This window comes from Falco cherrug, chromosome 1 (genome assembly GCF_023634085.1).
Source record: "Falco cherrug isolate bFalChe1 chromosome 1, bFalChe1.pri, whole genome shotgun sequence".
NCBI classification, from domain to species: domain Eukaryota; kingdom Metazoa; phylum Chordata; class Aves; order Falconiformes; family Falconidae; genus Falco; species Falco cherrug.
The window spans coordinates 105,943,300-105,959,422 of NC_073697.1; the positions used below are offsets into that span (position 1 = coordinate 105,943,300).

General features: G+C 41.4%; 1 protein-coding gene across 8 annotated transcripts in view; it reads left to right on the plus strand.

Moving 5' to 3' along the window:
• The window catches only part of CUX1 (cut like homeobox 1), a 281,195-nt gene that overhangs the window by 128,765 nt on the left and 136,307 nt on the right, over window positions 1-16,123 (plus strand). For all 8 annotated transcript variants that reach the window (XM_055715010.1, XM_055714990.1, XM_055714996.1 and 5 more), the window contains exons 5-6: window positions 10,807-10,944; window positions 14,362-14,485. In XM_055715010.1, the coding sequence (XP_055570985.1) occupies window positions 10,807-10,944; window positions 14,362-14,485 (262 nt within the window). The remainder of the gene's footprint in view (window positions 1-10,806; window positions 10,945-14,361; window positions 14,486-16,123) is intronic.

The window sequence follows — 16,123 nt, forward strand, 5'->3', positions numbered from 1 at the left end:
GATCATTCTGTCTTGCCTGAGACTGAACATTTTTAATTAATGGAATTAATTTTCTCATTTAATTGCCTTATTTTCAGTATGCATTAGAGAGCTAGAGAAAAGTGAATGCTGCCACATGAATTGCTCTAATCAACAAGGTTGTCACAACTTACCTTTAAAAATAATGTGAATATATTTATTTTGAAGGAAAGGGAGGTTGGGTCTGTATTTTGAGGAAGCTTTCTTCCATCTGTTCAAGATTTCTTTCTCTTTAGTTTTATAAAATAAGTGTATTACGTTAGTACCATTGGCTTTTAGAGTCTTAATCTTGCAAACACTTAAAGTGAAATCGGAGCCCTGTTGTGTAAGCCTTTGGAGGAGCAGTGTTGCTTTGCAGAAACAGCATATTCATAATTTGGTTTTTCTAAACCTTTAAAAGAAAAATATTAAACATTAAAATACTAAAAATTAAATATTTTTCTATTAAAAATGAAGGGTGTTCACTACTTAATTTTTTTTTAACAAAACTTCACCGTAATTTTCAAGTAAAAGTTAAAAGGTGGAGACCCAGACTGAGTGCCAGATAACAGTATCTGGCTGGATAAACTGGTTAAATAGAGTATCTCTTTATGCTGTGTCTTTATTACTGTGCAATTACCGCACAATGCCACAGTTGGATTTGCTCAGTCTTCAGTATTGCTCCTGTTAGGCACGGCTCTTGTGCAGGCAAGGAAGAAACAATTCTATCTTTAAGCAGAAAATCCGCTATCTCGATGTGGCAACAATTAAACCGGATTTGGGTTCATCGGCTCTTTTCCTATGAAAGCTGATTGTGTCTGTTTTGCAATACCGCTGAGAGCTTGCCACCAAAGGGGAGCACCTGAAAAGCTTGTCTCCTTCCCGTTTCTCTCTCCACTCCAGGGGACAATTTGTGTGCCCAGGCTGTGGGCACAGCAGTGCCAGCCCTGACCGTGCTCAGGCAGCTGGTGCACCCCCTGCTCACCGCCGCTGCCTCCCCTCCTGCGTGCCGCTTGGCTGAAACATCGTCCTAACCCTCTCCCACTCCTCCGTAACGCCTTTCCACTTGAGGCACAGTATTGCATCACAGTTATACCCGGTACAAATATAATAGGAAAAAGGGTTGTGCTTTTTCAGCATATACACGTTGGAGAATCAGGGTAGGTTAATGCAAAATACTTGCTCGCAGTTTGGTAGGGACTCTGCAGCCTTCTGGAGTTGAGCTATAAATGGTATTCATTTTTGCTTAATGGGAATTTTCTCATCAAGAAACTAAATTACTCTTACAGCGTGAAAGGGGATGTATGTGTGTTTTTATTGGAGACTCTTCACAGGTCTCTGTTGTGATCAGATTTGCCGTAACCTTGGCACTATATAATGAGCACGACGTAGTTTTTAGCTCAGAGGACCCACTATCTAAGGAAAGTATGAAATAACAGAGAGGGTAAAGAGAAGAATTTTGTGTGTGTGTGCCCTGTCAAAACAATTGAAAGCAATAACAGTGAAACATGGCCGAAGTGGAAATTTTATCTTTCCCATACTCCTTGCGATGATGAATTGCCCCGCCATGGGGGCTGTAGCTTACTAAGGGGTTTGAAGGAGGAGCAGGCTGGTTCCAAGGGAGTTTTCCACAGTTCAGCCTTGCAAATTCGAACTTTGCTGCATGGGGCTTTCTTTTTCCAAGGAATGTTTTAGCTGAGGAAACACAAATTTCTTTTGAAATAAATAATCAGTAAAGCACAAAGTAAGTGTTAGGGAATTACTTTTAAAAGCAGAAATGAAAATTTGTTTCTCACCCAGTAAAGAACTTCATTCCTTTACCACGGAGCCCATGCTAGCAGCAGTGTGAGATGCAGTGCTTACTGCTGTCCGTTGGCTTGTGATTGATTGTTTACAGCTTGGCAACACTCTCCAGACTTGTATTCCTGTTTGGGCTAACAGAAGACTTCCATTGAAGTAGAGGACTTCCATCAAAGTGTATTTGATCAGTGTCCTAAGGTTAAAGGTGATTCAAGAGAAAAACAGGTTTGATTGTTGTTTTGGGGTTTTTTTTTCCAGAATAATTATCTGCTGCTTATGTTGGAGGTGATAAGTGTGTATGAAGTTGTTGTTTTTATAGACGTTATGGGATGTGTTTGGATTTTTTTTGTAAAGTGTAACATTAAGCAGAAAGCAAAAAGGTTAATGGCAGCCCTGATAGCAGAAGGTCTGTATAGTAAAAGTAAAGTAAAAAAAAAGTAAAGGCTTTTACATACCTCGATGATGGTTCTTGGTCATCTGCATGATGTGCTTAAATTGTAACATAAGCACACCCAGCCTTAGATGCCGGCAAAGAGGCTGAATGTAAATTTCGGGGAGGTATAAAGAGGGAAGAAGGAAAAGAGGTTTTCACACCAAGGGACTTTGTTATTCGTATCCCAAACTAGAATACTAAAAACATAGTTTGAAGAAGTTAATACTCAGAGCATTCTTCATTAGCCTAATCGTTAATTGGTGAAACTCTCTGTAAAGAGCAAGATCAGGTTATAGTATATCTTGAGTTTGTGGTCTATCAGGACTCATCAGCACTGAAAATTTTTAGGAAATGTTCAGTATCGTTACAATGTGAAAAATTTTAAGCAGTTCCTGGTTTGTTAATAGTATGTGTCAGAATGGTTGCCCCTTTCCAAATACAGTATATTTAAATAATACATTTGAAGATAGATACATAAACCGAAAAGGCTTATATTTCTGCTGCCCCTAACTTTACAAGGGAAATGAATATTCATAACGTGCCTTTTCTCAAGCTTAGAGGGAAAAGAAAACAATATTACAGTGAGTAGTCTTAGGAAACAAAATGAACTTGCTCATGTACAACAGCAGTAGCGCAGACGCCCCCTCAAACAGAGCAGTAGGGTATCTTTCTAAACACACTTGAAAATCTGATAAAATCAGGCAGAAAATTGAGCATAGTTAATACTTGAAAGAATGAAAAGTGATAACCCCCCATGGCTGCAGGCAGTAATTTAGCTTGCGACTATATCCCATCGGAAGACAAAATCCTCCATACTAGACCAGGTAAAAAAAGAGTTGCATAAACATACGAAAAATGCCCCAGTTCTGGAAGCTGGGTCTGCGAGAGAAGTCTGTGCAGTAAAAAATTAGGAACTGTAGACACTGATTTTCCCCAAACTTTTCTGCAGACCTTTGCACAAAGAAATGTCTGAGGTGGGGGTGAGAGGGACAGTTTAAAGTCCAGGCTGCAAACTGGAAATTCTGAGCAGCGTTTTGGTAGGGTCAGCAGCTGCTACCGTTTTATTTTCCAGAATGGTCTGAATCGCATGGGATGCTGCTCCAGCCTTCGGGTAGTCCAGCACTGAGGAATGTAGAAGGAGCTCATAATCACTTCAGCCTCCTTCCCTCTGGGGTTTGAATTCAGAGGCACAGCATAAAATACAATTTTGGATCTGTACTGGATGAATGCACGCTGGTAGGGCATACTGTTAGCATTACATAGTTATTTTCAGATGAAGCACCAAGCCCTGGCCAATTCTCGTCTTTAGTATTCATTCACTTTATCCTTATGTTTTGAAACTGATGTCAAAATAACTAAAAATAGCTCTGTTACCTGCATATGTGGCTTGAAATTGGGCTTGTCTGGTCACATACTTTTTTCTTTCCTTTTTCTTGTTGAATTAATAATTGGATAAATTCCTTTGTAAAAGCTGGAATAAATACTCAAAGGAAGAAATATCCCTAAAGCATACACTTTAAAAAATTTATTGTGTGGTTGTCAAGCCCTATTTTACTTGGTAGGCTGGAGGCACGGAAGAAAGAGGGGAGGTGCAGATAAGGGGAAGGATGCAATGAATAGAAGCAGGAAGAATGTGCCCTAGAAGAGAGATGATATCCCTGTGGGTGCTGGCTGTGTTCACCTGGAGGCTGTAACCACAGCACCCTTTGAAAGCTGTTGCTTCAGGGAACGGAGTTAGAGCAGCCCTAAGCTGGTGACCAGAGCAGTGCTGCGGATTCGGAGCAAAAGGGGCAGACTGTGGTTGTGATGGGCAATATTGGCCTTTCCCTTTCTCGGTTGCAGGAATGTGAACTGGAATTAGAATAAACCCCAGCTTTTGGAGGGTTTAGTGCTAAGTCTATTCAGAAGGTTTTAGGAGAAAGAAGGGATGATTGTGGCAGAAATGCTTTCAAACATAGTGGAAGGTTCATTTTTTCTTTTCATAATCTCAAAGCAGGAGAAATGAAACTTAAAGAGTACAAATGATTTGCTGTAACTGTCCTTTGCTTTGCACTGAGCTCAGTGTGCAAGCAGTAAATTCCAATGTCTTCAGCCATTATTAGAATATTAATGATCAAATTGGAGCATTTTCACTTGCAGTGGCTTTTTTTGTAGCTCATTAGGTCCTTTTTCAGCTGACAGTGCCATAAAATAGTGAATCACCTATTATACATACCCCACTTCTAATATTAAAAACTTTTCTGATGATTTATTTTGCTAACTCCCTTGAAAATACAGGGAACTGCAGTGCAGTTCATTAAGGAGTCAATCATTTACTCTGCCTTATATGACTTTTTTGGATGCTAGGGTAGAGATGTATCTCATAAGCTGGGGCAGGGCCAGAGCATCTTTCCAGCAGTAGCCATTCTAGAATTGGTGGATAAATAAAGGATGTTTTTAAATAATAGCCCACAAGATCTAAGAACCACATTCTGGCAAAGGGATCTATATGGTTGCGGTCAAATTGACTATAAACCATCTCGCATCATTTCACTTAACCCTGCAAGCCTTGGAGAGTGCTGCCACGGAGAACTTCTGTGGTGATTAATGGGGAGGAGAGGCGCCGGTTTGCTGCGACTTCTCCCGTCCCCATACGGAGGGGTCGCATCAGGATTGCTTTGCTGCTTTCAGAGGTCAGCAGAACTGGGGATTCTGCTTTTTTGCTGGTAAGGAAAATGACAATCCCTCACCCTCTTGTGGGCACATACCCTGGCAGCAGGAGCGTGAGGAGAACGCTGTAAAAAAAATGGAGGGAAAAACAAAAGGAAGGGAGAGATCCCAGTCCTGCAGGATGGGGGAGTAAGAAAATATGTTTAATTCGTGATTGAAAGAAGAATCTTTTCATGTTTTTTATGAAGTGAGGAGTTGGAGAGATGATGAGCTTTGTTTCAAACGGGATTACGGCTATAACTCTTCTGTCCCTGGGCTACCAGAGTCATAGGGGAAAAGGAGGAAAGCTATCATTTATTCCATGAAATCTTTGTCTCAGTCTCTCTAGGCTATTTCAATTTACCCCTGAAATTTCTGGGGAATAATTAATGAATTAATTAACTATGCTGTGAGGTGTTTGAATATTCAAAAGCTACAATGTAATTATTAGTTTTTTCTAAAACACACTTTCAGGTTATTTTCAGATACGCCGCCTCCCAAGCAAGCACTCGGTGTATCCCAAGCTGATAGAGCTTCATCCTGCTCATCCTGGACCAGAGCCGGTTCTCCGGGAGAGCCGGCCGTCTGCATTGAGAAAGTCAAAAACTTCTCGTGTTTTGCGGCGACAGCAGGGCTGAACTTTGTAAAAAGTTCAATCACATTAATGAAGTTGTGATAGGGAGGATTCCCCCCCCCCCCCCTTATCATTTCGTGTGGGCGTTTTGTGAGCGATCACTGGGGCGGCTTTGCTTACAATGGGGTTTAGGCAACAGAAACACAGGCTTGTTGAAAGAAATGCATTGCCTCCGATGAATTATTTTTAGATCCGAACCTTAGGAAACACATTTCCAGCGATATAAAATATTAATTGCCCCTGTAGCTCTGGCGCTGTTTCATAACTCGCTTTCTTAACGTTTCAGGCCTGTGACAAAGAGGGAGGAGGGGACTAAGGAAAAGTCCTTTGTTTTGGAAAAGTCTCTCCAGGAGCTCCATTTTAAGATGAACACGTTTTTGTAAAAATAAGCCGAAGAGCGAGCCGGCCGACCCGGGCGGGGGGTGTGTGTGTGTGTGTGTGTGTGCCGCAGCACCTGGCGCGGGCCTGAGCGTCGCCCCGTAGCGGGCAGGACTGCGGCGGCGCGGGAGCGGGCTCGGCTGGGCTCCGGCTGGGCTCCGGCTGGGCTCGGCCGCCGCCGGGCGCCGCTGCGGGGCTGCCTCCCGCTCCGGGCCGGGCGATCCAGGCCGCGCTTTGCCGCTCTCCCCCCCGGGCCGGTGCCCGCCGCGGGGTCCGGGGCTGGGGCAGCGCCTGTCGCTGCGGCCGGGCCGGGCCCGGGCGCTCCCAGGTGCGTCCCTCGGGGAGGCTCCGGCTGAGCGGCGCGGCTCTGAAAAACTTCTATGTGCTGTGTATATATATACCCACACGTACACGGAGGGAGCGGGTAATTGGCCACGCTGCTCTGTAAATCGTACGTTTAAACAATGACATAGTTTTTCCACTTCATTTGGCAAATTTTCCTCCCCCCCCCCCCCCCCCCAGCTCCCTGCTAACAGGTTCCATCGGGAGGGAGCGCCGCGGGTGGGGGGGCAGTGGGTCGCCTCTCCCAGCAAACGGCCAAGGGGCTTCAAACGTTAACACCCCCCCCCCAGCCTGTCCGCCAAGGTGAGCTTTATCCCCCCTCTCCCTCAATAACGAGGGTGGTCCCAGCATACTCTATATCGAGACAGCTTTTCATCAGTTGCTCATCAGCATGCTAATTGCTGTATGACTAATTATGCCCTGAATTCCAGTTGATTTTCTTAATGAGACAGCTGGGTTAATTATGTAATCGTATGATTACATTAGCCTAGAGTGCCCTGGCGAAAAGTAACGCAGGCAGGAGCGTGATGTCATCGGGCGAGCAGCGCACAAGGGGGTGCATTCATTGCTGCCTAATGACAGGGGAGGGCAACGGTACCCACAGTGCTCTTTGTGTAAACACTTAGATTGAATTATTAAGATCTGTGTCTTTTTTCCAGCTCGTGGAATGAGGGAGGAATGGGTGGGTTTTGTTTGTTTTGTTGGTTGGGTTTGTTTTTTGGTTTTTTTTAAGGCAACTCACTTTGGAAAATTTGGCCGGTCATCGATAGTCTTGGGTTTGAGCTCTTGGGTTGAGGTTGGGTTTCATCGGAGCAGCGTGGGGTTGCGGGTGGTGAGGTGCTCATGCAAGTGCACCGTTTTGGTGAAATCCCACTTTGCATTGCTTTTAAAATTGTTCGTAAAAGGTGTAGTTCACATGCATAAGCAGCAGCAGCAAAAAAAAAAAAAGTGGCTCTCTTGCACTGCTATTCAAAAAAGATTTATCATCAGGGCATGTATATAGTGCGAGAACAGTCTGAGAGGTGTTGCTGCAGCTGTGTTGCTCCACCGTGTTTGATGTGAAGTATTAACTGCTGTAAAAAAATATGCTACGTTAAATTTTTTTTGTGTCTGCGTTCACCGAGAACTGTCCATCCACCTCCTTTGTGAGGATGAAAGCTCGTCTGCAAGGGGGACCCGGTGTGGTATGTCACAGCAGCGAGCACAGGGATGTGCTCAGAGCTTCTTGTGAAACGTCACTGAAAGGCAATTCGTTGGGAAGTAAAGGCAGGAGCAGGCTTTGCAGATACTGGTTTTAAATACAGTGGGTAACGGTTTCTCCTGTGTAGATGGAGGAAGCATTATCAGGGATCAGATCCAGGTGTGCCAGGCTGCATAGAAACATGTGATGCAAAGGGGCTTCTTTGTGGGTCTGGGATGCAACAAGTGGATTAGGAAAGTAGAACAGAATAGGAAGCAGCAACAGAAAGAAATCCACCACATATAGTATAAAAATTGGCATCTCAGTTTAGCCTTAGACAATGATCCGGCAAAACCCTTTTTCGAGTTCTGGGTGATCAGATTCCTTTTACCAATTTTCTCATTTCTTTTTTTATCTTGCGCCTGGCAGGGATTCTGAACTCTTGCAAGCTAGAGAAGATTCAAACCAAGAGAATAATTTGTAATGAGTCTTTTCACATTTAAGTGTTAAGTGACTTGATTTTTTTGTCTTTTACAGACTTTAGAAAGGGCATTTCTTTCTTTGCCTTTCTCCATAAGCTAGTGCCACTTGATTTTTTTTGAAATGAGTACGTCTGTTGTTTGTGTAACGAATTGAGAGTTTTGGTCCATTGCTTGTTTAAAAATTCAGTGACCTCCTGTTAAATGACATGAAACATACTTTGTAAGTCTGGTTAATATAAAAAGGTATGCTTTTTCATGCGTGCATATGTTGGGAAAAGGAGAGTATTTTTATTTATTTTTAAATCCACTCCACTCAGGTAAGGAAAAAGTCATTCCAAGTATGTGTTTTATACTTGTTTCAGTTGCATTGGTGTTTATAAATACTTCAGAAATTGAGGGAATTTAGGTTTTTTGAGATTAAAGAGCATGTTGGAGCTTGCCATGAGAAATGAAGTATTTCTCCACCCAAAATGTCTCGGTCATTTTATTGTCATGCAATGATCAGTTTTCTTTAATGCAGTTTATAAAAATTAAGTCAAAGAGGTGCTTCAGCCATGGGGTTTTTTTACCTGTCCTTAAGCAGTATTTAGTGGCTGCAGGCCATTCGTCCTTCAGATAGGCTCTAGTGAAGTTTGAAGTTTAATGCACAGAGACTGTTTTTACATTTTGTTTGTTCTGCCACAGTTTTGCTACTTGAACATTAACCTTTAATAGAGCTAAATTAAATATACATGTCCTGATGAATAATTATGAGATTGCAAGCATTTTCATTTTGTCCATAAAGCTTCTCAGGGACTGCAAATTTGACTACAGGTTTAGTCATTATTCACTTTATAAGGTCCAAATTATTGTTGTCTTTTAATTCTTTACTGATCCTAAATATAAAAAGCCCTGTGTGTTTGGAGCAAAATACCTCTCGTGGGTGTCCCAGCTTTTTACAATGGGCACGTTAAAAGGAGGGGGGAAAAGTACACCCACAATTTTGTAAAATTCAGTATCTTTTATTGTGGCATTTTAACACAATTTTATAGAAATATCATAGCTGAAGCTAAAGATCCCTGCCTGATATGTTTTGTGGTTCCTGTAACAATTTAAGACATGGATAGATTGAGGCAATCCAGCCTTTCTTTATGTTCAGCAGATGAGTGTCTGGGGCTAGCTCTTTTGGAGAAGTGCTGAGCTGCAGAAGTGTGACAAAACGGTCATTCCAGATAAAGGTCGGCAGACCTACATGGGAGAAGGGTGATGTTGTGACAGCCCGTACCGTAATTGGACCATGCATAAATATTGCAGGGCCTTTAACTCGTGCTACTGCTGTGACTTAAACTTTATATTTAATTCCTTACCTGTACCCCCTGTCTCTGCCACAATAACATTTTAAGTTTGATTTATTATAAATATTTTAATACAGATAATAATAACGAAAAGTATTTGGCCTAAAAAGCATAAATGAAAAAGCTATGTAGTCATAAACTATGTATGTACAGAGAACAGATGACAAGCAACCTAGATTTTGTATTATGAACAGGGTAATGCCATAAGCTGTTGAAGAACCGAAGTAACAAAATGCAGCAGGCTGCTACTTATAATGTCTCTGAGCTCAACATAACCCAGTACTATTCTTTTATAAACTATGAAACAACGCTGGCATATTGAAAAAACACACAGGCTTATGCTTAATGTGTTAACAGAGGTACAATAGACTTATTATGTGTTTCCAGAGACTGAGGGTGGTCTGAAAAATTAATGACTGTGGTGGTTGAAAATTAAGTGAACTCCCTAATATATACTGTTGTTGATCCACTGAGTTTGGTGTTTAGCATTCCTCAACAGGAGACTAAATCTTTGCAGCCATTTCACAAGAGATGCTGGCGCCCATAACAGTAGTGTATTCAATAATCTTTTATAAGTCCATCGGACTCCAGCATTTTCCTATTCTGACTGGAAAGAAGTCCCAGAATAAATCAGACGTGCACACATCAGGTGTGTGCTAAGGACTGTCTTTAGCAGGAGACGAACGTCACAGAATTGATACTGAGAGGACTTTCAAAATAATTTCTAGTTCCTGTTTGATCGGTAGTATAAGATAAAGAGGGCACAAGAGTCACAAAACCCAAGGTTCAAGGAATTAATTACATCCATACAATATTTCTGGTTACTGTTGATCTGCTTATTAGAAAACTATAGCTCAGATCTCCATAATCAAATAACCTGTTTGAGCTCAGCTATGCAGGATGGCACAATTTGCTTTAGAAATTCACTCTCACAGAAGCAGACATATGTGAGGGACACTAGCTGTCAGTGAGCCGTGCAGTTCAGTTCCTTTTTACCTAAAAATTCTCATTTTGCCAACAAAAACTTGGAACTTAAGACTCTCACACACCTTCTTATCATGGCTGCCTGCACCCAGGGATGCTGCCCTGTGGATTAATGCCAGGATGAGGGCGGCATGCCCCAATTTTATAGAGTCACAGAAGGGTTTGGGTTGGAAGGGACCTTAAAGACCACCTAGTGCCACCCCCTGCCACGGGCAGGGACCCCTTCTACCAGCCCAGGCTGCTCCCAGCCCCGTCCAGCCTGGCCTTGGGCACTGCCAGGGATGGGGCACCCACAGCTGCTCTGGGCAGCCTGGGCCGGCGCCTTGCCACCCACACAGTGAAAAATTCCTTCCTAATATCTAATCTAAATCTGCCCTCTTTCAGTTTAAAGCCATCACCCCTTGTCCTATCGCTACATGCCCTTGTAAAAAGCCCCTCTCCAGCTTTCCTCTCGGCCCCTTCAGGTACTGGAAGGTGCTGTAAGGTCTCTGAAATGCTCGAGTTGCAGAAGTGTTCCTGTTGTCTTACATTTTATTTTACTGTTTCTTTACCAGATCCAGTTCCAGCCTTGGACTTAGGACAGCAGCTTCAGCTGAAGGTTCAACGTATGCACGATATTGAAACAGAGAACCAGAAACTTAGGGAAACTCTAGAGGAATACAATAAAGAATTCGCCGAGGTGAAAAATCAGGGTAGGTTGTAAACATATTCTTTTATCAGCTTTTAATACTTAATGAAATTTGAACACAGGGATTAAATTCGGTTTTGTTTCTTACAGGCAGGTCTGACAGTAGCATGGAAATTCAGTAAAGAAAGTATAATAGTCTATTATAGCTACTTTGTGTTTATGTGTATAGATAGGATTTTGGGTAGACTCTGGTGTTCTGTAAAAGTTTTGTCTTCTGTAACACCAAGTCAGAGAACGGGGCTGGTATTCTGTGTAGCCTTCAGCACTACCTGAAAATTACACCCCTGAATGAAGTTATATGTAGACGTTTTATGAGAGTTGGTGCTACTACTGGTATCAAACTGAGTGTGGTGGTGGGTAATTGTACATACATTGTACGCAGACAAACACAAAAATCCAGTATTTTGTACACACATACAAATCTCTACACAATGGAACTTCTTCTGTACTGTGTTTTTCCTTATCTAAATCTAAAATGTGTTATTGGAGTACGTTCAGCGTACATCCTTTATATTTACTGTAGAGACTATCCATAGAACAATGTAAATGAAGCTAATACCATTTAATTATTTAAGTAAGTTTTAATGAGACTGGAGCACATGAAAATACACAAAAATCTCAGTGAAACTTAAAGCCTGTTGTCTTTAAGACTTGAATTTTTTTGTGCTTCAGAAGAAAGTTTCCTGCACCAGGAAACAAAATTTGCTCACTTGTACGTACACCTACTTGCCTGTACATGGGACTTTCCATTTCCATGTTTAACACTCAGTTCTGCATGGTAGAAAGGTAAATTATCTAGGCATTTGGGAAAACAGAGATTTATTTATTTTTTTTAATAACATGTAACTGTTGTGCCCAAGTGGGTAACACTTGAAAGCTGCATTTGCAACTAATTTGGTTCTGGTACATCTCACTTTCAGCAGAAGGAGCGTATATGCAGTTACATATTTTGTTTTAACGTAGAGGGTGTGACCTGTGGAGAGGACAGGTATCAGCATGCAAGGATTCGGGCTGGACTGCAGAAGATGTCATGTGGGAGCTGTAATGCTTTAAGCCCGACAGTATTTTTGTTGGAAATGCACAATAATTGCAGTTCACTGTGCAGAGTTTTCCTCAGGCTGTGCATCCTGTATGTGCAGGCATGACACAGAGGTTCATCCCAGAAAGTGGAAGAAATCTTGACTTCCAGAGTTTTTTGCTGTAACCACTCATAAACTGGCATTTTTTATTTTCCCTGGTGTGCACTAACTTTATTTCTGTTTTGCCACTGTAGTCTTGGCGTTGTTTTTCACTCCAGTGCAATAGTTTTACACTCTGTTTCAAACAGGGATTAATAAGATATCCAGGGAAAAGCCTGTTGTTAGCTAAGGGTGCTTTGATCAGCTAATCTCTTTGTTTGGAGGGCTGTGTGCAAGCTATACGGTGCCTGGAAGAACTTCTTCCAAAACTGGTATAAATGGCATTGGCTAACAAGCTTTAGCTGACCTGAACAGTGAAGAAGGCACTTAGTTCTTCAAGCTATGTAAAGGATTAAGCTGTGCTTGTCCAGCACATCTATTGTTAGGTTCCTAAACACACAACCACATTTTGTTACAAAAGTCGTATTTTTCCCCCTGTATTTGTGCACTTCTTGTATTCATTTTCAGAGGGTTATTTTTCCTTTTAAAATGAAACATTCAAACTTTGTCAAGATGCAGCTGTATGCATTTCTGTGAGATTATTTTGCTTTCTGCTTCTCCACATACCTGAATGCTTTTGTAGATTTATGTCTAAAAATACCTGGAGCAAAGGTGTCTCCAGTACAAAAAGTACATCCTTTGTACGTATGAATGAGCATCCTTTTGTCTGTGTGGAGAAGCATCCTTCGCTTATTCAGGAAAAGCTCGGAATTTGTATTACTTCCCAGATCTCAGAGAAGAATTTCCCTTTGCTTTTTTTTTTTTTTTTTTTTTAAAGTTACATGTCCTTTTCACGTCCTATTACTCAGTAATGAGCCTCATCTGATTTTTGTGTGGCTAGCAAAAATCTGCGCCTTCATTCAAAAGTAGCTGGTTTGCTGGCAATCATGTTACCACTCTTCTCCCCTTTTTTGGTGGTCAAAGTGACCCAAGCTGCCTTTGGTGTAATTCCCAGACAGTGGACCTTGTCACTAGCTTTCTACTGTCTGGCTTTACAGTTCTCTAGTCAAGTTTAAAACTCTAGGCTTTGAAAGGATTGTGGACGGGTTTGTGTGATCTTACTGAGATATTTTTCCCCCAAGTCTGTAGGCTTTGCTTTCTGTAGCAGAGTTTGTCTTTCAGATGTTTCTGCAGAAAGAGAAACTTTTTATGTCCAAAGGTACTTTTTCTTAAGGTGTTGTTAATAGCATCTGTTAATAAGCTGATGTCTTTAAACCACTGCATCTCTGTGTAAGTACATCGAAATGTATTGCTAGCTGCGAGTCTTCTGGCAGTCTAACGCTTTTTCCAAATTCCATTATTGTTACAAAGCATACTCTGGTGAATGTCCTGCTTTTCCTCTTAGGAGCCCTATAAGGATTCAGTCCTTCCCTGTGGGTGGGATCAAAGGGCTTTCACGTAGGAACAGAGCAGGGCACACCAGAAGATGCTGTCCTGTGGCTGTTACAGCTGCGCCGTAACTCTGCGGGTTTATGCGTCTTCTCTCATCCATTACCAGACATAATAAATGCAAGATAACTTCTTTTTCTGAGAGCAGGGTTTCTGCGAATACCCTGGAAGGCTGCAAGTGCACTCAGGAAGTTACAATAGTTAATGCTTGTGTGTAAAACCCGGTGTCGATGACAAGGCAGTTAGAGCAACTAGAATATGAAGGGCTCCAGAGTGTCTGTTGACTCTGATCTACTGTTAATACAGCAGTTAAATCTTAACTGCCATATTTTTCATCAGTTGTGAAGTAGAACGTAGCTGTACCCCAGATATGTGTTCAATTAGTGTTAGACTGCATCTGTGCATGAACCATAGTAAAACTGCCTCTTTTTACATGAGCACAGTTATATGAATTAACTGTCCTATGTGTAAACGCGTACTTAAACCTACACTGGGACTTTATTAATCTCCACTCAGCAGTGAGCTATTTTGAGACTAGTCAATAAGGTGATATTATATTTTACAATTGATTTTTTTTTCCTTCTTTTTTTTTTTAAAAAAAGTCACATTAGAGGAACCTTCTTTGCTCCACTTTCCAGCAAACTCCATTGATCCTTCTCAACCTAAACACTTAAAGTTCAATTTAACATTTAGGGAGTAAAAGGTCTCCAAAGGGACTCATATCCATTGATTTTGTGTCAGAGTTGAAGAGCTAAAGTTTAAAACACACTGAGCCTACAGGGTAAAGAAAGCCTTGTGTTGTGGAACCACGTGGAGCTGTGTAAACTCATTCTTCCCTTATTGTTTTTCTGTAGAGGTTACAATAAAAGCACTTAAAGAGAAAATCCGAGAATATGAACAGACCCTGAAGAACCAAGCGGAGAATATAGCCCTTGAAAAAGAACAAAAGTTACAAAATGATTTCGCGGAGAAGGAGAGGTGAGTGTGCATGTGCGCATCTCTAGGTATTGTAGAGGAGGAGAGATGTATTTTTCTGTTTAATCTTCCCACCCAGGGCTCTGTCTTCAGCGTACCGAGACAGCTCATATATTGAGCAATTCTGGCGATTTATGCGTTTGACACGGAATCATTTGATACTCAACTTCACACAGAAAAACAATTGTGAAAGTGTGGAAGTAAAACGAGGACAGATTGTTTCTTTGCAGTAGTGTTGTGTGTGGGGTGTCGTGTTCAGAAGGGTGCAAACCTGCTTTTATTCTTCACTAGCTGGATTGTCCTTTGTGACACTAATCTTTCTCCATTAGCCGACAGTGTAATTCAGTCTGCTGTGTCCGCTTTGTGTGTCACAGTACCGTTGTACAATCTGTACAGCCCTGAGCTGGTTTAAGATGAAACACTGTACCCAAGAGCCTGGGTAAAAGATACATCACCCCTGCTCCTGCGGTAATGTCTAAGAGAGGGGATGTGTTCCTGAATTATCCTGAGAAGGTTTGCATATTCCTACATGTCAAAATTAAGAAGTATTTTAAATATTTATTATTGATATTTGGAAGCATCTTGGATGCATTCCTAGTCTTTTGCAAAGGAGCAGGGCATGTTTGATTCCTGTAGGTCAGTGGGCAAACAAATCAGGCAGGACAAGACCAAGGGTCTTCAGAGGGAGTTCTTTCAGGCTGCGTTCCCTACCTTCAGAATTTATTTCTCCGCAATAACACTAAAGCTATAATACATTCCGCATAGTGTGGAAGCCCTTCTGTTTACATGTGCTTTTTTAGTTGGTGAGTTGTTTGTTTAAATTCAGGTCTGAGTGGGAAGAATTTGCGGGTGAATGCAAAGCTTTTTTAAATCCATCAATATTTGTGGTTACTTTTTGATAAGTAGCATGTAAGCAGTGGCTTTAACAAGTTCAATTTAGATGTGCTTAAAAAGAAAATAAAATGGGAGGTCATGGAATGCACATAAAAGCATGTGTAAGAGAGGTTTTGAGTTCTCCGAGTCTATAATTTGGTATGAAGGGAACTGACACACATTTCTTGCTATAAATAGTTGTTAACCTGGTCAGCAGTGTTGGAGAATAAATTTCTGCACCTATGGCATGCAAGTAGGATGCTGGTAGTTCATAAGCCGTTTCACAATTCTGAAATCTGCAGAATATCTTAAAAGCAATGTCATAAAAAGCAGCAACTCCTGGGAGATGTTGGAGCAACTCCCTTTCGAAGATGAGTTTTATAACTCCTGTAGTCTAGCCTTTAGCAAAGAGCGTAGTGACTGTATGGCAAAATGATGTTAAAATGTGTATGACTGACACAAACAAGAAAATAGTGCCTGTGGACATATGAAATGTGAGCATATTAAATGTTTGCTCATGTTATATAGAAAATATCAATGTGAGATTTGTTTTGAAATGTGTGTATTTTTTTAAAGAGCAGCTAATAATATTACTGCATTTGGCATCCATTACAGCTATGATGAAACAGCTGCCGCATCTATTCACCATATCAGTTATGGCAACAAATTTTTTCGTTATGACAGTAAAATGGAAATGTATCATTCTTCTTGTACTAACTTTGTACAACAGAGGGTGCTTAGTGACAATTTTCTTAATGTGTGTGACAT